Source organism: Oncorhynchus mykiss, chromosome 1 (genome assembly GCF_057628025.1).
Source record: "Oncorhynchus mykiss isolate SJ-2025 chromosome 1, ASM5762802v1, whole genome shotgun sequence".
Taxonomy (NCBI): Eukaryota; Metazoa; Chordata; class Actinopteri; order Salmoniformes; family Salmonidae; genus Oncorhynchus; species Oncorhynchus mykiss.
This window is the reverse complement of record NC_143022.1, coordinates 80454064-80480527: the sequence shown is the minus strand read 5'-3', so window position 1 is coordinate 80480527 and position 26464 is coordinate 80454064. Positions and strand designations below refer to the sequence as shown.

Here is a 26464-nt window from a genome sequence, read left to right as displayed (position 1 = left end):
CTTTCCAGGTCTATGCCCAAACAGTTCGAACTTCTAATTTTAAAAATTAATCTCTCCAGAAATAAGTCTCTCACTGTTGCCGCCTGCTACCGACCCCCCTCAGCTCCCAGCTGTGCCCTGGACACCATCTGTGAATTGATCGCCCCCCATCTAGCTTCAGAGTTTGTTCTGTTAGGTGACCTAAACTGGGATATGCTTAACACACTGGCAGTCCTACAATCTAAGCTAGATGCCCTCAATCTCACACAAATCATCAAGGAACCCACCAGGTACAACCCTGAATCCTAATTGACATGATCGTGACCAACTTGCCCTCCAAATACACCTCTGCTGTCTTCAATCAGGATCTCAGCGATCACTGCCTCATTGCCTGTGTCTGCTACGGGTCCACGGTTAAACGACCACCCCTCATCACTGTCAAACGCTCCCTAAAACACTTCTGCGAGCAGGCCTTTCTAATCGATCTGGCCCGGGTATCCTGGAAGGATATTGACCTCATCCCGTCAGTTGAGGATGCCTGGTCATTCTCTAAAAGTAACTTTCTCACCATCTTAGACAAGCATGCTCTGTTCAAAAAATGCAGAACCAAGAACAGATATAGCCCATGTTCACTCCAGACCTGACTGCCCTCGACCAGCACAAAAACATCCTGTGGCAGACTGCAATAGCATCGAATAGTCCCAGCGATATGCAAATGTTCAGGGAAGTCAGGAACCAATACACGCAGTCAGTCATGAAAGCTTAGGCTAGCTTTTTCAAGCAGAAATTTGCATCCTGTAGCTCTAACTCCAAAAAGTTCTGGGACACTGTAAAGTCCATGGGGAACAAGAGCACCTCCTCCCAGCTGCCCACTGCACTGAGGCTAGGTAACATGGTCATCACCGATAAATCTGTGATAATCGGAAACTTCAACAAGCATTTCTCAACGGCTGGCCATGCCTTCCTCCTGGCTACTCCAACCTCGGCCAACAGCTCCACCTTCCCCCCCGCAGCTACTCGCCCACGCCTCCCCAGCTTCTCCTTTACCCAAATCCAGATAGCAGATGTTCTGAAAGAGCTGCAAAGCCTGGACCCGTACAAATCAGCTGGGCTTGACAATCTGGACCTCTATTTCTGAAACTGTCCGCCGCCATTGTCGCAACCCCTATTACCAACTTGTTCAACCTCTCCTTCGTATCATCTGAGATCCCCAAGCATTGGAATGCTGCCGCGGTCATCCCCCTCTTCAAAGAGGGATACACCCTGGACCCAAACTGTCCCAAACTGGACCCAAACTGTCTAAGGTCTTCGAAAGCCAAGTCAACAAACAGATCACTGATCATTTCGAATCCCACCGTACCTTCTCCGCTGTGAAATCCGGATTCCGAGCCGGTCTCGGGTGCACCTCAGCCACGCTCAAGGTACTAAACGATATCATAACCGCCATCGATAAAAGACAGTACTGCGCAGCCGTCTTCATCGACCTGGCCAAGGCTTTCGACTCTGTCAATCACCATATTCTTATCGGCAGACTCAGTAGCCTCGGTTTTTCTAATGACAGCCTTGCCTGGTTCACCAACTACTTTGCAGACCGAGTTCAGTGTGTCAAATCGGAGGGCATGATGTCCGGTCCTCTGGTAGTCTCTATGGGGGTACCACAGGGTTCAATTCTCGGGCCGACTCTTTTCTCTGTATATATCAATGATGTTGCTCTTGCTGCGGGCGATTCCCTGATCCACCTCTATGCAGACGACACCATTCTGTATACTTCTGGCCCTTCCTTGGACACTGTGCTATCTAACCTCCAAACGAGCTTCAATGCCATACAACACTCCTTCCGTGGCCTCCAACTGCTCTTAAACGCTAGTAAAACCAAATGCATGCTTTTCAACCGTTCGCTGCCTGCACCCGCACGCCCGACTAGCATCACCACCCTGGATGGTTCCGACCTAGAATATGTGGACATCTATAAGTACCTAGGTGTCTGGCTAGACTGCAAACTCTCCTTCCAGACTCATATCAAACATCTCCAATCCAAAATCAAATCTAGAATCGGCTTTCTATTTCGCAACAAAGCCTCCTTCACTCACGCCGCCAAACTTACCCTAGTGAAACTGACTATCCTACCGATCCTCGACTTCGGCGATGTCATCTACAAAATAGTTTCCAATACTCTACTCAGCAAACTGGATGCAGTTTATCACAGTGCCATCCGTTTTGTTACTAAAGCACCTTATACCACCCACCACTGCGACCTGTATGCTCTAGTCGGCTGACCCTCGCTACATGTTCGTCGCCAGACCCACTGGCTCCAGGTCATCTACAAGTCTATGCTAGGTAAAGCTCCGCCTTATCTCGGTTCACTGGTCACGATGGCAACACCCACCCGTAGCACGCGCTCCAGCAGGTGTATCTCACTGATCATCCCTAAAGCCAAAACCTAATTTGGCCGCCTTTCCTTCCAGTTCTCTGCTGCCTGCGACTGGAACGAATTGCAAAAATCTCTAAAGTTGGAGACTTTTATCTCCCTCACCAACTTTAAACATCTGCTATCTGATCAGCTAACCGATCACTGCAGCTGTACATAGTCCATCGGTATATAGCCCACCCAATTTACCTACCTCATCCCCATACTGTTTTTATTTTATTTACTTTTCTTCTCTTTTGCACACCAGTATCTCTACCTGCACATGTTCATCTGATCATTTATAACTCTAGTGTTTATTTGCTAAATTGTAATTATTCACTCCTATGGCCTATTTATTGCCTACCTCCTCATGCCTTTTGCACACAATGTATATAGATAATTTTTTTCTACTATGTTATTGACTTGTTTATTGTTTATTATTTACTCCATGTGTAACTCTGTTGTTGTCTGTTCACACTGCTATGCTTTATCTTGGCCAGGTCGCAGTTGCAAATGAGAACTTGTTCTCAACTAGCCTGCCTGGTTAAATAAAGGTGAAATAAAAAATAAAAATAAAGAGCTCTACAATACCTAGAGAACAACCTTATCTTCTGAGTCCTGGACGCTGTTATACAGTGCATGCTCTCAACTCGTTGTGAAGGCATATTTTCTTTATACATTTTTTAAATCTGGGTTCAGCACACGCAAAGGCCACCAGTCAGTTCAAATTCATTTTTTAAAAGGCAATGTTCTGTTTTTGGCCTGATTGCCCTAAAAAAGGGTTGTGCGTCATGTAATTTTTATTGATCACTATTACATGATTTTCTATGTAATTTGATCAGACAGTAGGCTACAGTAAATTGAAATCATATGACATGATACTGCATGTTGTCTTCAAGGTTGCTGTGCAAAGTTGATTCACTCGTGTAATGGTTGTTGATTTACAGTGAGTGTGTGTGTGAGATAATGTCTTGAAAGTAGGCTCGACTCTCTTCCTCCTCTCTTCCTCCTCCACTGACTCTCTTCCTCCTCCACTCCACTTATTTACAATGACAGCGTAGGAACAGTGGGTTAACTGCCTTGTTCAGGGGAAGAACGACAGATGTTTACCTGGTTAGCTCGGGGATTTGATCTATCAACCTTTCGGTTGCTGGACCAACACTCTTACCACTAGGCTACCTGCCGCCCACCTGTGATCTACAAGTTACGTGTTCCAGCTGACTGTTCCATGGCACACCACAGTCTGTTACTTACTCCGCTGTGTGCTTTTTAAGCAGACATTGTACTTACCCAGAATGCATGGGAGGCCATTCTTCTAGAGCTGTGACAGCCAATGACTGCCCAGCTGAAGGATTGGACGTGTTGGGGGGGATGTGTCTTGTTGGCAGAACAAAGACTTGCTGGCCTATAAACAAGTGTCTCTAGTCTCATGTTTATGAACTGCGTTTGTCAGAGGTGGACCAACAAAATCACCTTGGAGAGAAGATCAAGCGGTATTCCATCAGTCTGATGCTCTCCAATGTTTTCCATGGCTCTGATGGTATCCGCTGAGCAGAATGAAGCATTTATGATCAGAAACATGGCTTTCAAAAGGGGTACATTTCCCTTAGCTCTTGTTAGTGCATCTTGGAGCTGTGCACTTACACATTGCAATACAGTATTGATGCCTAACAAACTAAATCATCCCCAAACTATAAAAAAGGAATGTTCAAAGCTGAAACAAAACCAAGAATCATTGTTTGTAGCATCGATATGGAAACATATATAGTATGGTGATGGGGGGGGGGGTGGGGGGTAGTGATAGAGATCAGCCTGGGAGTTGATAGTGGGGCACAGGCTGTCTCCTGGCTGATCTACAGTATGTGGGGTGTGTGATAAGGGGTTGGTGGGAGGATGGTGTGTCCTTAATACCGGGGGAAAGCCCCTTAATCCTACCTCAAACTGTCCCCATTGGCTACTTGTGCCTCCCAGCCCCCTAAAATAGCGTCTGGCAGCATTGTTCTGCCCTGCAGGTCCCCACCAGTCCCCCCCACCTCCCTGTTGTTTGGATAGGGAGCCCCCTGATACACACACACATGCATGCACGCATGTACACACACTCCCTTTGTGGGGAAAAAGAGCTGATAAGCAGGATGACAATAAAGAGCCTCATGCTGGCAGTGACGGAGGAAGAGGGAGAGAGAGTGACAGAGTGAGGAGAGTGGGTTGACATGGCCCAGTCAACCCCTTTTAGCAAAAGTATTTGTTTCAGCTGCTATTTTCAGTGTTTTCCTCCCTCCCTATCCTTGGATATCACGATTCCATTTACCCCCCTCTGAGAGAGCCTTAGAGAGAGAGAGAGAGACAGGAGGAGGAAGTGCTATCTACTAATATGGTAAGTCAGGGTGTACCTCCTGTCCTCTACCCTCCCCTCTCTAGGGTACATTCTGGGTGAGCTCTGGGAAGCAGAAGGGATTTGCCCTTGTTTACATAGAAAGAGAGGGGAAGAGGGAGGGAGAGGGAATAGGGGATTTGACGTGTGTCCTTTCATATGTCAGAGAGAGACAAACACTGACAGAGGGGATTGTTTACTTCTCCTGAAAGGTTAGATACAGAAGCCCACCTCTTCTCCTCTCTGCCTCCATCCTTTCATTCTATGGTGCATCGACCACGCGGTGGAAGGAAGCATTATTTTGGGTTTTGCTAGGTTGGCTATTTTTTGTTTTTTTACTTGGTCACCTGACACAATGGTACCTTGTTCTTCCGTGTCCCACTCCCTGTTCTGTGTACTGTGTGCTGTGTGTGGTGCTGCCTGGGCCAGAACTAATTGATAGCTCAGGTTTCACTCCTGAACTGCAAAGCGAGAGGGGCAACATGGCTGTGGAAGAGGCAGCAGACTTCCTGACAATAGTAAGTGTTCCCTGGAATTTTCTCAATACATTTTGCAATCACTACTGCCTTGTGAGGAGTTGTGAAGGGGAGTTGTGGAGAGGAGTTAGTATGGCTAGTATTGATTTGATTTGATATCCTGGACTGTGAAGAGCTCAGAGGTCATCAGCCCCTGTAGTATAGCCTAGCGGTGCAGCGGTAGTGGATAGAGGATGGTTACAGGACACAAATATGTCTATCTGTGTTGGAGAGGCTGATTCTCCTACTACAGAGGACATCTTGGTTTTCTGGCATCAGTGTATAAGTGAAATATCCTGGTGACAATATGGGTTTTTGTAATTTACTGTGTGTGTTTGCACTAGAGCGAACTTTCTAAAGGATGCTGTGTGTCAGGTTCCAGTGCACAGCTGCTGACCTTGACAGGTAATGTGATAAGGGGAAATCAGATGAGCAGCGGAGAGCGTCCTGCTGCTTGCGCAGGGGATTTCCCAAGTCTTTTTTTGGATCGCTGGAATTTGGTGGATAATCTCTCCACACTGATAATTGTCCTCTGATCTGCTATAAGTGTGTGCGTGTGAGTGCGTGTGAGTGCATGTGAGTGCGTGTGCGTGCGCGTGTGTGCACACATACCATTGTAGCACTGACCTGGGGAGAACTTCCTTCCCAGTCTTAACACTTATATACACTGATCAAAAATGTAAACGAAACTTGTAAAGTGTTGGTCCAATGTTTCATGAGCTGAAATAAAAGATCCCAGAAATGTTCCATAGCATGAAAAGCTTTAAAAAAAAGAATTGCACAATTTTTTTCAGCCCTGTTAGTGAGCATTTCACCTTTGCCAGGATAATGACAGGTGTGGCATATGACCTGACAGGTGTGGCATATGCAGAAGCTTTAACAGCATTATCATTATACAGATGCACCTTGTGCTGGGGACAATAAAAGGCCACTCTAAAATGTGAAATTTTGTCACACAACACAATGCCGCAGATATCAGAAATTTTGAGGGACCATGCTGACTTCAGGAATGTCCACTAGAGCTGTTGCCAGATAATTTTATGTTAATTTCTCTATCATAAGCCGCCTCCAATGTCATTTTTTAAAAATTTGGCAGTGCGTCCAACCAGCCTCAAAACCACAGGCCACGTGCATGGCGTTGTGTGGGCGAGCGGTTTGCTGATGTCAAATCAAACTTTATTTGTCACATCCCCCGAATACAACAAGTGTAGACCATACCGTGAAATGCTTACTTTACAAGCCCTTAACCAACAGTGCAGTTCAAGAAGAGTTAAGAAAATATTTACCAAATAAACTGAAGTAAATAACAAAAGAAATTAACACAATAAAATATCAATAACAAGGCTAGAAACAGGGGGTACCGGTACTGAGTCAGTGTGCGGGGGGTACAGGTTAGTTGAGGTAATGTGTACATGTAGGTAGGAGTGAAGTGACTGCATAAATAATAAACAGTGAGTTGCAGCAGTGTACAAAACCGCTTGTCGTGCGGTAGCAGAAAAAACAGTCTATGACTTGGGTGACTGGAGTCTCTGACAATTTTATGGGCTTTCCTCTGACACCGCCTATTATATAGGTCCTGGATGGCAGGAAGCTTGGCCCCAGTGATGTACTGGGCCGTACGCACTACCCTCTGTAGTGCCTTCCGGTCAGATGCTGAGCAGTTGTCATACCAGGCGGTGATGCAACCGGACAGGATGCTCTCGATGATGCAGCTGTAGAACTTTTTGAGGATCTGGGGACCAATGCCAAATCTTTTCAGTCTCCTGAGGAGGAAAAGGTTTTGTCGTGCCCTGTTCACGACTGTCTTGGTGTGTTTGGAACATGATAGTTCGTTGGTGATGTGGACACCAAGGAACTTGAATTACATCTTAATCCTGTATTGACGCTTTGCTTGTTTGATGGTTCGTCTGAGGGTATAGCAGAATTTCTTATAAGCGTCCGGATTAGTGTCCCACTCCTTGAAAGTGGTAATCCATGTCTTCTGGTTGGGATATGTACGTACTGTCACTGTGGGGGTCGTCGATGCACTTATTGATGAAGCCGATGACTGAGGTGGTATACTCCTCAATGCCATTGGATGAATCCCGGAACATATTCCAGTCTGTGCTTGCAAAACAGTCCCGTAGTGTAGCATCCGTGTCATCTGACCACTTCCGTATTGAGTGAGTCACTGGTACTTCCTGCTTTAGTTTTTGCTTGTAAGCCGGGATCAGGAAGATAGAATTATGGTCAGATTTGCCAAATGGATGGCGTGGGAGAGCTTTGTATGCATCTCTGTGTGTGGAGTAAAGGTGGTCTACAGTTTTTTCTCCTCTGGTTGCACATGTGACATGCTGGTCAAAATTTGGGAAGCTGATTTAAGTTTAAGTACCCTGCCACTAGGAGCGCTGCTTCTGGATGAGCATTTTATTGTTTGCTTATGGCCTTATAGAGTTGGTTGAGTGCGGTCTTAGTGCCAGCATCGGTCTGTGGTGGTAAATAGACGGCTATGAATAATATAGATTGTCGTGACGTTGTATTAGTTAATGTGACGACTGTTGCTCATCGAATGATTAAAGGTTTCTAATTGCGTGATTAACTGAATCAAGCAATTATTAACTCATTAACTTGGGGCACCATGGGAAAATTAGTTTTATTGAGTTTCTATTTCCCAAATTAACTCAAAGAATATCAGAATATCGATTTTACAACAGCTGCTAATTAATCAGTTACCTCTACAGTCTCGTTCTGAATGTCGCATAATCCGGGAATCTGCACTGACCCGAGTCTCACCAATGAGTTCGTACCACACCAATCTTAGTTAAGTATTTATTTACTAGAAAGCTAAAATTATGATAAAAGATACACATACACAAAAACACATTCTAGGCTATTGATTAGAACTTAGAATAACGGGCCAACACAATATGCCACGTGTTACCCAAAATGGGGATTTAAAAGAGAGAGAAAAAGAGAAAGTACACGAGAGAAATATACATTTGGGTGAATTTGTCAGCTATGTTTATTCTAACCCTTGCCCCAAACTGCCACTCTTATGGGTCAAAATATAATGATGTAATTACGTGGGGAAGGTCTCCGTGGATTCTCCGCGTGGACCGTTCAGGCTGCTCAATGACACACTTCTCCGGCGCAACTCTCTGGTTGTCCTCACGATGTCAGTGTCCTTTTGGCTTAGGAGTCTGTTTCCTCGCCCTTGCTCTGGAAGGGCTCTTCTGAGGACAGACAGCTCTGTAGCTCAGAGCTCACAGCATAGGAATGAAACAGTGTAGATACCATGATTCGATGGGGAGTGGAGGCTAGGTGGTTTTTATACCCTTGGGTCAAAAGTGGGCGTAACCGCCTTTAGGGAAATTCTCTGGGCGTACCAAATTAAGGGCAAGGTCTAGATTTTACTCAAATCCAATTTTAGACAACTAACTTCCCATTTCATCTTTACCAAAACATTCTCTTTGATTTGGACATTTTCCACACAATGTACAATGTATAAACATCAAACATATACTAGGAAAACTTTTAACGTTAAAATGTTTTCGTAAAAACGTCATCTATTAACAAAACAGAAATTACATACATTTTCATATTCCATCTATCGTCATGACCCCACCATTGTGGCTGACGGAAATCATTGTTCCAAAGTCCCTTTATTTCATGTTTAATGTTCTGAGGCTGGTTCTCCATAGTAACAGGACAAAGGAATTTGTCTGTGGCCTGAGATTTACCAGGGGTGTGAGGGGTCATAAAACCCCCTCACATCTTCAGACCCCTAGATCGCTCCTCCTCTGTTGGGGTTGACAGATAATCTGTAGGGTTGTGGTCTCCTGTAACCTGACCTGATCAGGACAGTCATGACAAGATGATAACTCTTGGTAGATAGTGTGGTTTACAGCTTATCATAAGGTACTCTACCTCAGGCAAGCAATACCTCGAGACTTCTTTAATATTAAACATCGTGCACCAGCTGTTATTAACAAATAGACAAACACCCATACCCCTCGTCTTATCAGACGTAGCTTCTCTGTTCTGCCGGTGCATGGAAAATTCCGCCAGCTCTATATTATCCGTGTCGTCGTTCAGCCACGAATCGGTGAAACATAAGATATTACAGTTTTTAAATTTTTATAATGTCTTAATAATGTAGGTCATCAATTTTATTTTCCAATGATTGCACTTTAGCCAGTAGAACGGATGGCAGTAGGAGTTTACTCGCTCGCCTACGGATTCTCAGAAGGCAGTCCTGCCTGCATCCCCTTTTCCTCCGTCTTTTCTCCACGCAAATGACGGGGATTTGGGCCTGTTCCCGGTAAAGCAGTATATCCTTCTCGTCGGACTCGTTAAAGGAAAAAGCTTCTTCTAGTTCGAGGTGAGTAATCGCTGTTCTGATGTCCAGAATTTATTTTTTCGGTCATAAGAGACGGTAGCAGCAACATTATGTACAAAATAAGTAAAAAAAAATCAGTTACAAATACTGCAAAGAAACTAACAAAATAGCACAGTTGGTTAGGAGCATGTAAAACGTTGGCCATCTTCTTTGCTCTTCGGCGCCATCTTATCTAATTGTCTTGTCACAGCCTAGGGCCACATCAACGTTGTGAACAGAGTATCTCATGGTGGCGGTGGGGTTATGATATGGGCAGGCGTAAGATACAGACTACGAACACAATTTAATTGTATCTATGGCAATTTGAATGCACAGAAATACTGTGACGAGATCCTGAGGCTTATTGTGAGGCCCATTTTTAAAAAAAGGTTTATGTTACCAACAGACGCATATCTGTATTCCTAGTCATATGAAATCCATAGATTAGGGCTTAATGAATTTATTTCAATCGACTGATTCATATCAGCTGCATCTCAGTAAAATCTTTTCAATTGTTGCATGTTGAATTTATATTTTTGTAAAGTATAATTATCTCTCCCCTATATTTGGTTCCTGGGTGTGGGCTCTCAGCCTACATCAAGCCTTAAGACAATTGAGATGGATTGTGTATGTGTGCTGGATATGTGGATGTGTGTGTATGTGTGCCATTCAGAGGGTGAATGTGCAGGACAAAATATTTAAGTGCCTTTGAACGGGGTATGGTAGTAGGTGCCAGGCGCAAAGGTTTGAGTGTGTCAAGAACTGCAACGCTGCTGGGTTTCTCAACAGTTTCCTGTGTGTATTAATAATGGTCCACCACCCGAAGGACATCCAGCCAACTTGACACAACTCTGTGAAGCATTGGAGTCAACATGGGCCAGCCTTCCTGGTCACATACACATGGTTAGCAGATGTAATTGCGAGTGTAGCGAAATGCTTATGCTTCTAGATCCAACAGTGCAGCAGTATCAAACAGGTAATATCTAACAATTCCACAAAAAAAACTAATATCTAACAAATTCCACAACAAAACCTGATGCACATTGGGATGAGAATATATGAGTATAAAATATATGGATGAGCAATGACATAGCGGCTAAGATGCAATAAATAGTAAAGAATAGATAGTGAAGGATACAGTATATACATATGAGATTAATAATGTGAGATATGTAAACATTCTTAAAGTGGCATTATAAAAGTGACTTGTGTTCCATTTATTAAAGTGGCCAATGATATCAAGTCTGTAGGTAGGCAGCCGCCTCTCTGTGCTAGTGATGACTGTTTAACAGTCTGATGGCCTTGAGTTAGAAGCTGTTTTTCAATCTCTCTGTCCCAGCTCTGATGCACCTGTACTGACCTCACCTGCTGGATGGAAGCGGGGTGAACAGGCAGTGGCTCAGGTGGTTATTGTCCTTGATGATCTTTTTTGCCTTCCTGTGACATCGGGTGTTGTAGGTGTCCTGGAGGGCAGGTAGTTTGTCCCTGGTGATACATTGTGCAGACTGCACCACCCTCTGGAAAGCCTTACGGTTGTGGGCGGTGCAGTTGCCATACCAGGCGGTAATATAATCCTGGCTTAGGAAGGCCACCAAAAATTCTGAGATTTCCATACCCAACTATAACATTTTCCGTCAAGATAGAACTGCCAAAGGGGGAGGAGTTGCAGTCTACTGCAGAGATAGCCTGCAAAGTAATGTCATACTTTCCAGGTCCATATCCAAACAGTTCGAACTACTAATTTTAAAAATTACTCTCCAGAAATAAGTCTCTCACTGTTGCCGCCTGCTACCGACCCCCCTCAGCTCCCAGCTGTGCCCTGGACACTGTGAACTGTGAATCTGTGAATTGATCGCCCCCCATCTAGCTTCAGAGTTTGTTCTGTTAGGTGACCTAAACTGGGATATGCTTAACACCCCGGCAGTCCTACAATCTAAGCTAGATGCCCTCAATCTCACACAAATCATCAAGGAACCCACCAGGTACAACCCTAAGTCTGTAAACAAGGGCACCCTCTTAGACGTTATCCTGACCAACTGGCTCTCTAAATACACCTCTGCTGTCTTCAACCAGGATCTCAGCGATCACTGCCTCATTGCCTGTATCCGCTACGGGTCCACAGTCAAACAACCACCCCTCATCACTGTCAAACGCTCCCTAAAACACTTCTGCGAGCAGGCCTTTCTAATCGACCTGGCCCGGATATCCTGGAATGATATTGACCTCATCCCGTCAATTGAGGATGCCTGGTCATTCTTTCAAAGTAACTTCCTCACCATCTTAGATAAGCACGCTCCGTTCAAAAAATGCAGAACTAAGAACAGATATACCCCTTGGTTCACTCCAGACCTGACTGCCCTCGAACAGCACAAAAACATCCTGTGGCAGACTGCAATAGCATCGAATAGTCCCCGCGATATGCAACTGTTCAGGGAAGTCAGGAACCAATACGCGCAGTCAGTCAGGAAAGCAAAGGCCAGCTTCTTCAAGCAGAAATTTGCATCCTGTAGCTCTAACTCCAAAAAGTTATGGGACACTGTAAAGTCCATGGAGAACAAGAGCACCTCCTCCCAGCTGCCCACTGCACTGAGTCTAGGTAACACGGTCACCACCGATAAATCCATGATTATCGAAAACTTTAACAAGCATTTCTGAACGGCTGGCCATGCCTTCCTCCTGGCTACTCCAACCTCGGGCCAACAGCTCCGCCCACCCCCCGTAGCTACTCGCCCAAGCCTCCCCAGCTCCTTTACCCAAATCCAGATAGCAGATGTTCTGAAAGAGCTGCAAAACCTGGACCCATACAAATCAGCTGGGCTTGACAATCTGGACCCTCTATTTCTGAAACTATCCGCCGCCATTGTCGCAACCCCTATTACCAGCCTGTTCAACCTCTCTTTCATATCGTCTGAGATCCCCAAGGATTGGAAAGCTGCTGCAGTCATCCCCCTCTTCAAAGGGGGACACACCCTGGACCCAAACTGTTACATACCTACAGTACCTTGCGAAAGTATTCGGCCCCCTTGAACTTTGCGACCTTTTGCCACATTTCAGGCTTCAAACATAAAGATATAAAACTGAATTTTTTTGTGAAGAATCAACAACAAGTGGGACACAATCATGAAGTGGAACGACATTTATTGGATATTTCAAACTTTTTTAACAAATCAAAAACTGAAAAATTGGGCGTGCTCGTGTTGTTACAATTACACCATGAGTCGTTAATCATGAAACATACACCTCCACCCTTCTTCTTACCGAAGAGATGTTTGTTCCTATCGGTGTGATGCACTGAAAATCCTGTTGGCTGTACGGACTCCGACAGCATGTCCCCAGCTAGCCATGTCTCTGTGAAACAGAGTATGTTACAATCCCAGATATCTCTTTGGAAAGCAACTCTTGCCCTAATTTCGTTGACTTTGTTAACTAGGGACTGGACATTAGCGAGTAATATACTCTGAAGTGTTGGGTGATGTGCGCACTTCCGAAGCCTCACTAGAAGACCGCTCCAGGCACCGCTTTCAACACCTTGTAGAGTCCATGCCCTAATGTTTTATACACTCTTTGTCTGTGAGCTTCCATCAATTAAATTAATCTAAATAGCTATTCTACACGTCATTGTCCATGTGCAATATAGATCTACACTGAAACCGCATACCATCCTCTGCATGAAGGTCACTAAACTGATATTACATGTAGCATAGTCACTTATCACTCATTTCTCTTGCATCCTTTACACTTCAACATCATCCAGGCATAATGATATTCTGTTTTTGGCTTTGACAGTTTTTACCCGGGGTTAACCATTATGTAGCGCCAGTAAATGTCTTTGAGATCTATGGGGATTTGTATTGTAATGGTTGTTCACAATCGGCCAATGTGAGTTAATGCAAACAAATGGAAGTGCTTCCAATCCTGCTATCAATACAACCCCATTATAATTAATTCACTATTCTAGTATGGGTCCACATCCATCCACACCAACAGGCCTTTAGAAAAACATCAATTTGTAACGATTTGCAATTATATCTATCTAACAGCTCCACAATGTATGCATTAACCTGTCAACCGTGTTGTTTTTCCCCCATGGAAAGTGCATGTCTGTGTGGTGGGGCGATGCTCTTTGGCACTGGTGGGCGTTCTGAGCTCATGTGGCCCTAGGCTGTGTTTTTGTATTGATGGGGGGCCAGGGATAAATGAGACAATGCAACGGGTTCTGGGCTCCAACTGAGCTAACCAGCAGTCTGGAGCACTGACGTGTGTGTGTGTGTGTGTGTGTGTGTGTGTGTGTGTGTGTGTGTGTGTGTGTGTGCGCGCGCGCGCAGAATCTGTAAGGTATCGGTCTGTTGATGCGTTGCGGTGCCTCTGTGTGGGGGTGTGTGTGTTTTTGTTCCATAATACTACCTACCTGTCAGTTTGACATCATGTCAGTGGGAGATATTGGAGAGAAAATCACTCCACACAAAACAGTAATCCCCGGACTCAATGATGTCATAAGTGAAATCTGGGCCAAACACTAATTCAGCAAAAAAATCTTTGCAGCTCTACTCTGCCTCGATACAGGAGGATACACACAGCAGAGCACATTCCTAATAGGCATACTGTACATGAAGATATTGATTGTCATTTTTACAGCAGCTTAACATTAAATGTGCCACATGGTTGCCATTGTGAGATGCTGTAAGTAAGTAAAGCTCTAATTTAGACTGAATCAGTAAATTAGAGCTTTTTCTTTTAACAGGGAATCAGAACGACGGAGCCTCCGTTCCTTTGACATCCAGCTTTATCTAACTGTAGATTAATGTGATTCCTTCAGGCTTAGCCTACTCTTTAATGGCCTAATTTCTTTGAACTTCTGCTCTGCAAAGTTTAATCATATTTTCAAAGATAATCTGTCTCCATCCTCTGTAAGGCTTCATACACAAAGACGGTTTTCTCTCTCCGACTTGAATGTGATGGGATGATATTTGAAATGACTGTCACTCGTGTCACTAGTCATTTGCCTGGGATAGAGCGAATGCTTTTAAATGACTGTTGCCTAGTTGCCTTTGTATACTGAGTGTACAAAACATTAGGAACACCTTCCTAATATTGAGTTGCACCCCATTTTGCCCTCAGAACATACACAATTCGTCGGGGCATAGATTCTACAAGGTGTCCCATAAGAATGCTGCCACAGTTGTGTCAAGTTGGCTGGATGTCTTTGGGTGGTGGACCATTCTTGGAAACTGTTGAGCGTGAAAAACCGAGCAGCGTTGCAGTTCTTGACACACTCAAACTGGTGCGCCTGGCACCTACTCCCATATCTCTTTCAAAGGCACTTACATATTTTGTATTGTCCATTCACCATCTGAATGGCACACATACACATTCCTTCTTTAACCCATCTCCTCCCCTTCATTTACACTGATTGAAGTAAATTTAACAAGAGATCATAACTTTCACCTGGTTAATCTATGTCATGGAAAGAGCAGGTGTTCCTAATGTTTTGTACAGTCCATGTACATCAGGGGCGGTCAGTGCCGTTTAAGATAAGGAAAGACGATTATTTATTTTTTATGCGCATGGCCTTATTTCTATTACAGCATGTTGGATGACTGTCACTCATATTCCATTCACCCAGCTCAATGTAACAGCGATAGGTTTAGGCAACTACATGATACAAACATTTTCCCTATCCCATCATGAGGTTGCTACAACCTAGCTTATTAGTGAAAGTTTACCACGTAGGTGTAAAAATGTGAGTAATCAATGTGACAGACAGTGACACATTCACAATACCGCCTTGCACACTCTTGCCTGCATCTAGCTGATCTAGGGTGTAATCATTTCTATTGCACAAATTCAGGTATTTTTATCCCCGTTTTTGATCTGTTTGCTTCCATTTAAGAATGTTTTTTCAACAGAATCGTCGGAATGAATACTCCCCTGATCACCATCGCATACAGTTCACTTTCATAGCAGCAACATACAAACAGCATGATCACTTTGCTCGTTGTTTAATTATTTCCCACATCTACGCGCTCTCCTCCTCCCACTCCTCCTCCCACTTCAATTTCCTTGAGAGGTTATCCCCTTTAGATACGTTACAGCAGAATGTTGAAGAACAACGGGGAATCTGAGTGATTCCCTTATGGTGAATGATAGACATAGCAAAACGTCTTCAGGGAAACACTGCACGTGATCACTTCATCAATGTCTTGGTGAGAGTGGTGACCATGGAGAGAGTTTATAGCTTGTGAAATAAATGTCTGACGAACATAAGTCAGTTATATAGGCTTAAATGGGCGGGCTCTTCAATTAATGTGGCACAAGGCTTCAGAGGAGCACTAGCACAGTATCCTGCAAAAACACCATCCATGATCCTGTACTTTTAAAAACTCCAAATTATATTCTGTATAATGAAATTGCATAGGCTACAATAAGTACATTTAGCCTGGTGTGCTTGTCTAGAAAGTAAAAGAAGGACGGTACTTAAAAATGCATGTCTTGCGTTTTGTATGTTGACGTCATGGCTTGACAAATAAATTAATGTGTCGTTTTCTGACTGTCAACAGCAATGAGACAGCGGAACAGTAAGAGGCCTCACATGTTTATGTCAGAAGTCTGAATCAAGCATCTGACACTGAACAAATACGCTATTCTCAGAGATCCTTGACAGTCACTTACAGCCACCATACACTGTGGGAAAGTTTGTATGCTTGTGTATTTGCACAAGAAAAAAATAAATCTGCATGTTTTGTTTTGGATATTTTGGTGTCCAGAGCTCAATGTCACTACAAATCATCGAGATAATGTGTTGTCTCTAACTGATAAAATACCAATTGGCGCAAGAGTTCCAGGGGTAATTTAATGACGTGGTCTGGAGTGGATGGGATAGTTAAATGGGCAAAGGAGTCTGCCAGCTGGCTGAACAGTTCACGGTGAAGGACAGGTGTCACGTAGTGTTTTAGGCTAAGGAGGAGTTGTCCAACACTGGAGAGGTCATAGGATGGTCATCACTTTTGATATTAGCCCTCCTCAGATTCACATTCACAATTATTGCCTCTGTTATGTACAAAACAATGCTCTTTAGCTATACTAATATACATAGTCACTGCACTACAGTTTTATTACTGAAAATATTTAAATGAGAAACATTATGGCATTTTTCCATACAGTATGTACCACTAATCTCTTCAATGTCGAAAGCAAAGAAATTACATGAATAGCTTACTGCCACTGTTCTGTCCTAGGGGCTTGTGTTTGGAAAAGGAAACAGGCATTTATGTATTCTACAGCGGAGATACTAAGATACTACTAGATCTCTGCTAATGTGTTTTACTTCAAGGAAATGAATAGGTTCTCCACTCACTTGTGGGATTCACACACACACGCTTCTTCTGAAATTGCTCCCACAGTCCACTCTGATTCCCTATCACTGGAGCAATCTGGAAAAATGTCTTGGTCATTTATATTTTGGCTGTTTGTCAAGCCAGCTTTTGCCCATCAGTTATTCCTGGAAAAGTATGTGGGTGTGGAAAAGGTTGTGGCATTCATGTTGTTTGGGTCTGCCAGTTTACTGTAAGTGTCTCTGGAAATGTGCTAAAATTAGAAGGTCTGGGACTTGGTTTAATTCAGGGGTATTTTAGCTCTGAGCTCCTGTTATGTAGCAGTCTGTCTCAACTGCATGCTCTGAGGACATGTGCACTGGTGCTGGGTTTTAGAAATCAACTTCATACAATTACAGCCAGCAAATATGCAGACTCTGCTATGTGTCGGTCTCTGTCAAGTATCCCAGACACAAACAGAACAATCTGACGTGAGCTGATAAGACGGATTCACACGCGCACACACACAAATACACACACGCACACACTCACTCATACATACGCATGCACTGACACACACTCACGCATGCACACACACACAATTGTTTAATGGGCAAAATCAAAAAATTGCTTGTTGTCATTTATTTTTGTGCACAAAGCCCTCTTTCTATTTTAAATTAATGAAGAACCAAGCAGAAGAAGGATAATGCAGTTATTCCACGGCAACAGAGTGACACTGAGACTCTTATATTTCACATTAAAATGTATGTCAACAAAAAATAATGACTGCAAAGTTAAACACACCATGCAACTATATGCACAGTGTCTAATTAAAACATTTTCCAAACACATTTTTACAAAAACACATTTACTTTGAAGAACAGTGCAGATGCAAAATTTGGTAACAGAATGATAGCACAAACATTACAAACCGTCATTCTGTTACCAAACTTTGCAACTGCATTGTTCTTCAAGTAGATGTGTTTTTGTAAAATGTTCCGTGGAAATTGTTAAAACTAGTCCTTGTGCAGATTTTTAAAATTTTATTTAAACTTTACAGCCATTGGTTTTTGTTTGACATTCATTTTTATAGTGAAAATTCAGAGTCTCAGGGACACAGGGAATTGCCCTTCTCTCTGTCTAGAGGAGGTCTTCTGAGTGTGTCTCTCTTGTCTGTACCAGAAGAGAGAAGTCTCGGTAGTGACAATCAGGACCACCCACCATTGTGTTGATTCAGGAGTCATGGGATATAATGTGTTTGACGCTGCTGGCATCACAACGTCCTGGTATGGGATAAGAAGAAAGGATGACGTAGAATAACATCATTTACTAGGATAAACGCTCAATTGGTTTTGCTTGATCTTTGGGATGTCTGTGTTATTTTATCTACTGATACAGTATTTTACAATACAGTTGAAATGTAGCTATAATTCTACAGAAGGTCAAGGACATTTTGAGAAAAACATGACTGGTCCAGTATCTGAGATTTTGTTATATACTTTTTTGTGTGTGAGTGTTTATCGCTGTGACTACTGAGAATGTGAACCGGTGCTTTCGTTCTAGCCCTCTGCTATTCAGCAGTAGGAAAATAGATTGTATGTACACTACAGTATGTGGCCTGGATTTGACCTATCTCTCTCTCTCTCTGTATCTCCTTAGTCGGACAGCAATGCCAGTTACCTGCGAGCAGCGCGGGCTGGGAACCTGGAGAAGGCCCTGGACTACCTCAAGTCTGGGGTAGAAATCAACATCTGCAACCAGGTGGATTGCTATTCATCCAACATCTGCTCTTCAATTCATTCCCATTTTGTACACAATATGCACTTTTAGAAAATAAAGGTGCTATTTAGAACCTAATAGGGTTCTTTGGTTGTCCCCATATGAGAGCCTTATGTAGAACCCTTTTTGGCACTAGGTTCCAGGCAGGTTTCTACCTAGAACTCAAAAGGGTTCTCCTATGGGGACAGCTGAAGAACCCTTTTTGAACCATTTTTTCTAAGAGTGTATCAGTCAATGTAACTTAAACTATTTCCATCAAACACATTTAATCCTGTGGCTGTGTGATACATTTGTCAAATTTAAATCAAGGTCACAACATCAATTAGTAATTTGAATGTACTTGAAAGTCTGAGTAATCTCACACCATGGGCACAACCTGTCTCTCTTTCAGAGAATGTAGGCTGGGTGCCATAGATGTATTTAAACTACTTTCTTTCATTTCATTCAGAATGGGTTGAATGCTCTTCATCTGGCCTCTAAGGAGGGTCATGTAGAGGTGGTGGCTGAGCTGCTGAAGCTAGAAGCCAATGTGGACGCGGCGACCAAGGTGCGTCCCACTCTGCTTCTGTCACTGCTTTGTTGCTGTCAGACAACACCGAGGGGATGATTCAGTGAACTACAAGTATGATGAGGAACCTTTTCTCATGGTAGCTCCTAGGGCTGATATTCAGTGAAATGTGCAGAGGACCCAGGTTCGATACCCAGTTGGTCACAAACACAACATGAGCTTAGCATTCAGTGGTCAGCATCAGTGTGGTCAGCATCAGTGTGGTCAGCAGCATGTCCATGTTTGTTCATAGAAAGACTTTAGAGACTATAGCTACCATTAGTGTTCAGTGTTCCCTCTCTCCCAATGGAAGCAGACACTAGTTATATGTCAATTCTGCGCACTATGAAGAATGCAACACTAAGGAGAGTCTTCAAACTACTCAACATCAAACTCTTCAGCTCTTCAAATGAAACCTCAGACACTAGTCTAAGGAGGCACAGTAAAGGTCATGTTTGGCTGAATGGGCATGATATCTGCACTCCTGCTTTTTTGTTTTAAATGTTGTAATCAAGACACCTGTCTTCAACTCATTCCTTCTCTACCTAGAGTGGAGGGATATATCTATGTCCTTTTAGTAGACACAGCATATGCCACTACTGTCATCACAATGCAAACAATGTGCCGGGGGTGCAGCCATGAGGTACACGTGGACACTGGGACATGTGGGGGAGGGATTAACTGACATGCCTCTCATTCTCTTCTCTAATCCAGAAAGGAAACACCGCTCTTCACATAGCCTCCCTGGCCGGCCAAACGGAAGTGGTGAAAGAGCTAGTGACCAATGGAGCCAATGTGAACGCACAGTCTCAGGTAGGATATCCATAACACACACACACACATACTATACATAAGCTCAGGTCATAGATACAGAGCACATCAGAACCCATCATTATACACACATTCTAATGATAAGGAATCTGTACAGGATTCACACTGTAGGCCATCCCCTCACATAAACATTTAAAGGCCCAGTTCAGTCAAAAATGTGATTTGCTTGTGTTTTATATACACTACCGTTCATAAGTTTGGAGTCACTTAGAAATGTTCTTGTTTTCGAAAGAAAAGCACATTTTTGGTCCATTAAAATAGCATCGCATTTCTGTGATATGAGTAGTACGTAGTGTTGTACGAGATCTTCAGTTTTTTGGCAATTTCTCTCGCATTGAATAGCCTTACTTTCTCAGAACAAGAATAGACTGATGAGTTTCAGAAGAAAGATCTTTGTTTCTGGCCATTTTGAGCCTGTAATCGAACACACAAATGCTGACGCTGCAGATACTCAACTAGTCTAAAGAAGGCCAGTTTTATTGCTTCTTTAATCAGAACAACAGTTTTCAGCTGTGCTAACATCCTTGCAAAAGGGTTTTCTAATGATCAATTCGTCTTTGAAACCGATAAACTTCGATTAGCAAACACAAGGTGCCATTGGAACACAGGAGTGATGGTTGCTGATAATGGGCCTCTACGCCTATGTAGATATTACATTAAAAATCAGCCGTTTCCAGGTACAATAGTCATTTACAACATTAACAATGTATACACTGTATTTCTGATCAATTTTATGTTATTTTAATGGACAAAAAATGTGCTTTTCTTTCAAGAACAAGGACATTTCTAAGTGACCCCAAACTTTTGAACGTTAGTGTATATTTCCACACTATGAGGTTGGAATAATACTGTGAAATTGTGGAAATAATAATAATGTTGTTTTACTGTAAGAGCTGTTTGAAATGACTGCCTGAAATTTCTTCCTGTTTTGGTAGGATGATTTTGGCCTGCCTGGCAGTCACCAGGCGGTATATGTTAATAGACCAATAACAAAGAGAGTTTCAAACCACTCTGCCGATAACAGCTACACTACATGGCCAAAAGTAGGTGAACACCCCTTCAAATTAGTGGATTTGGCTATTTCACCCACACCCCGTTGCTGACAGGTGTATAAAATGGAGCACACAGCCATGCATCTCCATAGACAAACATCGGAAACGTCTAGGAGCAACAATGGCTCAGCCGTGTAGTGGTAGGCCACACAAGCTCACAGAATGGGTTTCTATGGCCAAGCAGCCACACACAAGCCTAAGATCACCATGCACAATGCCAAGCGTCGGCTGGAGTGGTGTAAAGCTCGCTACCATTGGACTCTGGAGCAGTGGAAACACATTCTCTGGAGTGATGAATCACACTTCACCATCTGGCAGTCCAACGAAGGAGTTTGGCGGATGCAAGGAGAACACTACCTGCCCAAATGCATAGTGCCAGCTGTAAAGTTTGGTGGAGGAAGAATAATGGGCTGGAGTTGTTTTTCATGGTTCGGGCTAGGCCCCTTAGTTCAAGTAAAGGGACATTTTAATGCTACAGCATACAATGATGATCTAGATGATTCTGTGCTTCAAACTTTGTGGTTTGTCGGGATTGGTGTGGAAGAACTTGACTGGCCTGCACAGAGCCTGGACCTCAACCCCATTAAACACGTTTGGGATGAATTGGAACGCCGACTGCAAGCCAGACCTAATTGCCGAACATCAGTGCCCAACCTCACTAATGCTTTTGTGATTGAATGGAAGCAAGTCCCTGCAGCAAAGTTCCAACATCTAGTGGAAAGCCTTCCTGGAAGAGTGGAGGCTGTTATAGCAGCAAATGGGGGACCAACTCCATATTAATGCCCATGATTTTGGAACAAGATGTTCGACAAGCAGGTGTCCACATACTTTTGGTCATGTAGTGTAGATTCTTAATTAAAAAAATTCCACCAGAGTGCTTATTTTCACTAAGCACAGTTACTGTGGAAGTTGTGTAATATACTTTGTATGGTACTATATAATTCTCTGAGCTCTGGTACGATAAAGTATGATATATTTTTCTATGTAAGGGATAATCAACGAGGGGCAATGCTTTTTATGGAAAATAATGAACTAGGTGTGTTTCACGATGCGCTAGGGAACCCCTTCCACAGAGTTGCATTATTTGCCAAAGAACGCATAGAGCACCGAGTTGATTATCCGTTTTATACCATGGTTCTAATCTAATGTGTTCACCATCCACTGAAGTATCTAGCAAGTTTACTAGATACAGTAGCTACAGTAGTTGCCTTGGTAACCAAAGAAAAATACTTGATTGTTTAGCTAACCAGGCCTTTAGTTATAGCTTGCTACTATGAAAATCTAATTCAACCATGCCAATAATGTATTCAATTCGACTTTTGCTTTCAAAAGCAACTCAAACATTGAACATTCTAGATTTAACTATAGACATTGAATTCTACATTGCTGATAAACTGTACCTTGCATTATTTGGAAATAATGCCCTCAAGCCAATCAGAAACGAGTATTCAACAATGCCACGTTATAACATAAAATAGGCTACTCTGTGTGCTTTATGGTTGATTGTTGCTGTTGTAATGAGTTTTCTGTTGGTCCTCTCTTGTAGAATGGCTTCACCCCGCTCTACATGGCAGCCCAGGAGAACCATATTGAGGTGGTTCGCTTCCTCCTGGAACACAACTCCAGCCAGAGTATGGCCACCGAGGTACCTGTGTGTCCCCTCCATCCCTCCCACCCTGCCTGTTATGTTGTTTACTGCCCTCTCTCTCTCTGTCTCTCTCGCTGTCTGTCTCTCTCTCTCTGTCCTTTGCTTTCTCTCTTGCTCTCTCTCTCTATCCCTCTCTCTCTCCCTTCCTCCCTATTATCTCTACGTGTAAACTGCCTCCCTCCCCTTCACTCACTCTCTCCCAATCTGGTTCTGTCAGTCTCTCTCTCTCTCTCTCTCCCTCCATGCTGCATTCAGGGACTTCAGCAGGCAGCGCTTCATTGATTGGTAGTGTGTAGTAGAGCTGAATGACCTTGAGCAGGCCGGAGATAAAGTCCTTTATCCCCCTGCCAGCCTCTATGGCCCATTTACACTAAGAGCTGCCTGCTGCTGGAGCCAGGAGCTGCTGCCTCTGATGAAAATCCACCAGTAAAAACCACTGGTCTGGTCCACTGGTCCAACATGAGAAAGAAAACTGTCCTTGAGAAAGCAAATGGTCCACACACACACACACACACATGCACATACATTTTGTAACATGTAAGTGATGTATGATTGTGGGAGAGAAGTGTTCTTTACTGTTATGTAATGTATGCAGTACATGCTCCTGCTTGCTGTCAGATGTAATGGATATTGTGTGAAATGTACATCTTTATGTTTTAAGTACAATACATTTTGGAATGTTGGTGTTGTCAACAGATTTTTTTTAAAGGATATAAAAAAGGAAAAAAGACAAATATTTGGTTGGACTTTGTGTAATATAGATTTTACAGCTGTCATTAAAATGCAATCGAGCTAATCGTAGGATCTGCTGTGATTAATCACGATTATTGAGCTGTAATGTAAGATTTGTTTATACAAAAGCATTACAAGAATATTGACGTCTTGATTTTATCCTAAGTAACGGTTAGCAAAATCAGGTACATTTATAAAGCACTCTTTCTTTAACCTCAATGTCAACATATATAGGTATTAATTATATTTTTTTTTTTGAGGGGGGGGGTTGCGGTTTTTAGATGTATAGATCATGTATTTTGGATATTTTCATTGTATTTTCAAGGCTTTCAGACAATGCGATTAATCAAGATAAAAACATTTTTTGCACGAAAATGAAAAAAAAAGTGAACTCATGGATTAACCCTACTAGATTTCTGTAATATTTTCAATTTGCATGAGGTTCTATGACGTCATCTATCCGAAACTGATCTAAATGGCATACAGACATAAAAAAGCATAGCAGGCATAGCTGTTCCCATAGCGATACCCCACTGTTCTTGTAACACATTGTCTTTAGTAATACAGTACTACCCCTATCCCCCTCTAACAGGACGGGTTCACCCCTCTGGCGGTGGCGCTGCAGCAGGGGCATGACCAAGTGGTGTCTCTGCTCCTGGAGAATGACACCAAGGGCAAGGTGCGTCTGCCCGCCCTGCACATCGCCGCTCGCAAGGACGACACCAAGGCTGCAGCATTACTGCTCCAGAACGACCGCAACGCAGATGTGGAGTCCAAGGTGACCACTACACCACATTCTGCAAATGTTGTCTCTCTCCCTTTGTTTCTCACCTCTGTCTTTCTGGCTCTTTTCTTATATGAGTAGGATCATACGTTTGAATCAAATTGTGTGTCTTTGTTTATTTAAATGTTTTCTTATGTTTTTTTACTTTGAGGTTTGTGTGTAATAATGTGTAGGTGCATGTGTGATAATGCATTACATTATTCTCAGTAAGACAATACAGAGAGGAGAGAAGGAAAGCTGGATATAAAGAGACATAGCTGATTTTGTACTGTGACCTTATATCCTGCAGAACAATTTAACCACAACTGACAGTTTTGTTTGGAACTTTGCAACTTTTACTCTTAACATTAACAACCGTTTCTGGATAAAGTTGAGCGATTCAAAACCTCTCTGGCCAACTAGAGACCTACTCCAGTAACTCCACCTGTAATCTCTCCTCGTTGTGGGATGTTGTGCACACACTAACCACCCATTCTCTCCTCTCTTGGCCGGCCTTGTGCCGTCTCCCCTAGATGATGGTGAATAAAACGACAGAGGTATACCTGTACACTGTACTGTACTTATTCTATCCATCATAGCTTAAACAAATCCAGAAAACAACCTCCTGTATCATGCACTAGTGTTGTTGCAGCCCCATATCTCCCTTCTTTTTCTGTTTCTTTTTGTATTTTCCCCATCACTTCATCCATGTAGTGTGTCTCTTATTACTGGTAGATAGAGATAGCTCTGTAATATTGCATCATGTCTTACTAATACTGATGTGGACTGTGGATATCTGTAGCTGGAGGCTAGGAAGGTTCCATGGGTTCCAAGACCAATATCCTGCCATAACATGGTTAATGATAAATAATGTTATGACACAATACTTACAATACCTAAGTGTTACTGTTTTTCATACTGTATTTTCACCATAATCTGGCCTATTAGGTTTGTTAAAGAACCCAGCCTCCCAGCAGCAGAGAAATGGTCTACTTGTTAGTTTATTAGATTGCATTTACAGTACCAGTCAAAAGTTTGGACACACCAACTCATTCCAGGGTTTTTCTTTATGTTTGACTATTTTCTACATTGTAGAATAATGGTGAAGACATCAAAACTATGAAATAACACATATGGAATCATGTAGTAACCAAAAAAGTGTTAAACAAATGCAAATATATTTTACATTTGAGATTCTTCAAAGAAGCCACCCTTTGCCTTGATGACAGCTTTGCACACTCTTGGCATTCTCTCAACCAACTTCATGAGGTAGTTTTGCAAAGCTGTCATCAAGGAAAAGGGTGGCTTCTTTGAAGAATCTCAAATATAAAATATATTTTGATTTGTTTAACACTTTTTTTGGTTACTGCATGATTCCATATGTGTTATTTCATAGTTTTGACGTCTTCACTATTATTCTACAATGAAGAAAATAGTAAAAATTAAGAAAAACCCTTGAGTAGGTGTGTCCAAAATTTTGACTGGTACTGTATATCTTAACCTCCCCAACCTCCATAGTGCATGGGACATGAGTTACCTCTTGTTGGTAAGGACTCCACCACGCCAAATTATGGCAGAGAGGACTGCCCTCTCAGAATGCCTATTTTGGCCGGCATGGCTAGTATCTTTACTTGGCTTTGTACATGTAGATATTTGAGCCTTAACCGCACTGCATGATAGTAGATGCTAAAAGCATTGCCAATCAATAGTTTGGATAGTTGGATTAACTCCTAATGTGTTTTAAATGTAATGGAATCATCTGTGTCGTATGGTGAATGACAGAGATATTGACACAGTTCTGTATTAAACACTTCTTAATCATATCAATCTCTTATTTGTATGAAACCTCAGAGGTCAAGCTGATTTGTTTATCCTTTTAGAATAGAAATAGAACAGTTTTTATAATGCTCACAACTTTAGTGGTTTATGTGCAGGAAGCTTTGGTGACCACCTGCTTTGTGCAGGATTATTGGCTTTATCTTAAATGATATCCCTCATTAGATAGCTTTATCTAAAAGTTCCTCCCTGATGTGCCCTTTCCCATTATATTCCTCTTGCTTAGACAGCTGTTTCCCTCTAAGCCATGGTTTCATTATGAAATCACCATTGAACGATATACGTTACATTGACATGTGAAGACGTAACGTATTTATGGTACGTTTGTGCTTTGACA

At 42.8% G+C, this 26464-nt stretch overlaps 1 protein-coding gene across 49 annotated transcripts in view; it reads left to right on the top strand.

The window, feature by feature from the left end:
- Positions 1-26464, top strand: part of LOC110529831 (ankyrin-3) — a 163084-nt gene that overhangs the window by 75760 nt on the left and 60860 nt on the right. For 24 of the 49 annotated variants that reach the window (XM_090241594.1, XM_090241583.1, XM_090241573.1 and 21 more), the window contains exons 2-7: positions 18599-18700; positions 19167-19265; positions 19980-20078; positions 22695-22793; positions 24121-24306; positions 24825-24848. In XM_090241594.1, coding sequence (XP_090097720.1) covers positions 18599-18700; positions 19167-19265; positions 19980-20078; positions 22695-22793; positions 24121-24306; positions 24825-24848 — 609 coding nt within the window. Of the gene's footprint in view, positions 1-4855; positions 5276-18598; positions 18701-19166; positions 19266-19979; positions 20079-22694; positions 22794-24120; positions 24307-24824; positions 24849-26464 lie in introns of those variants that run through there. The other 25 variants (XM_090241726.1, XM_090241718.1, XM_090241659.1 and 22 more) reach the window with 2 other exon arrangements.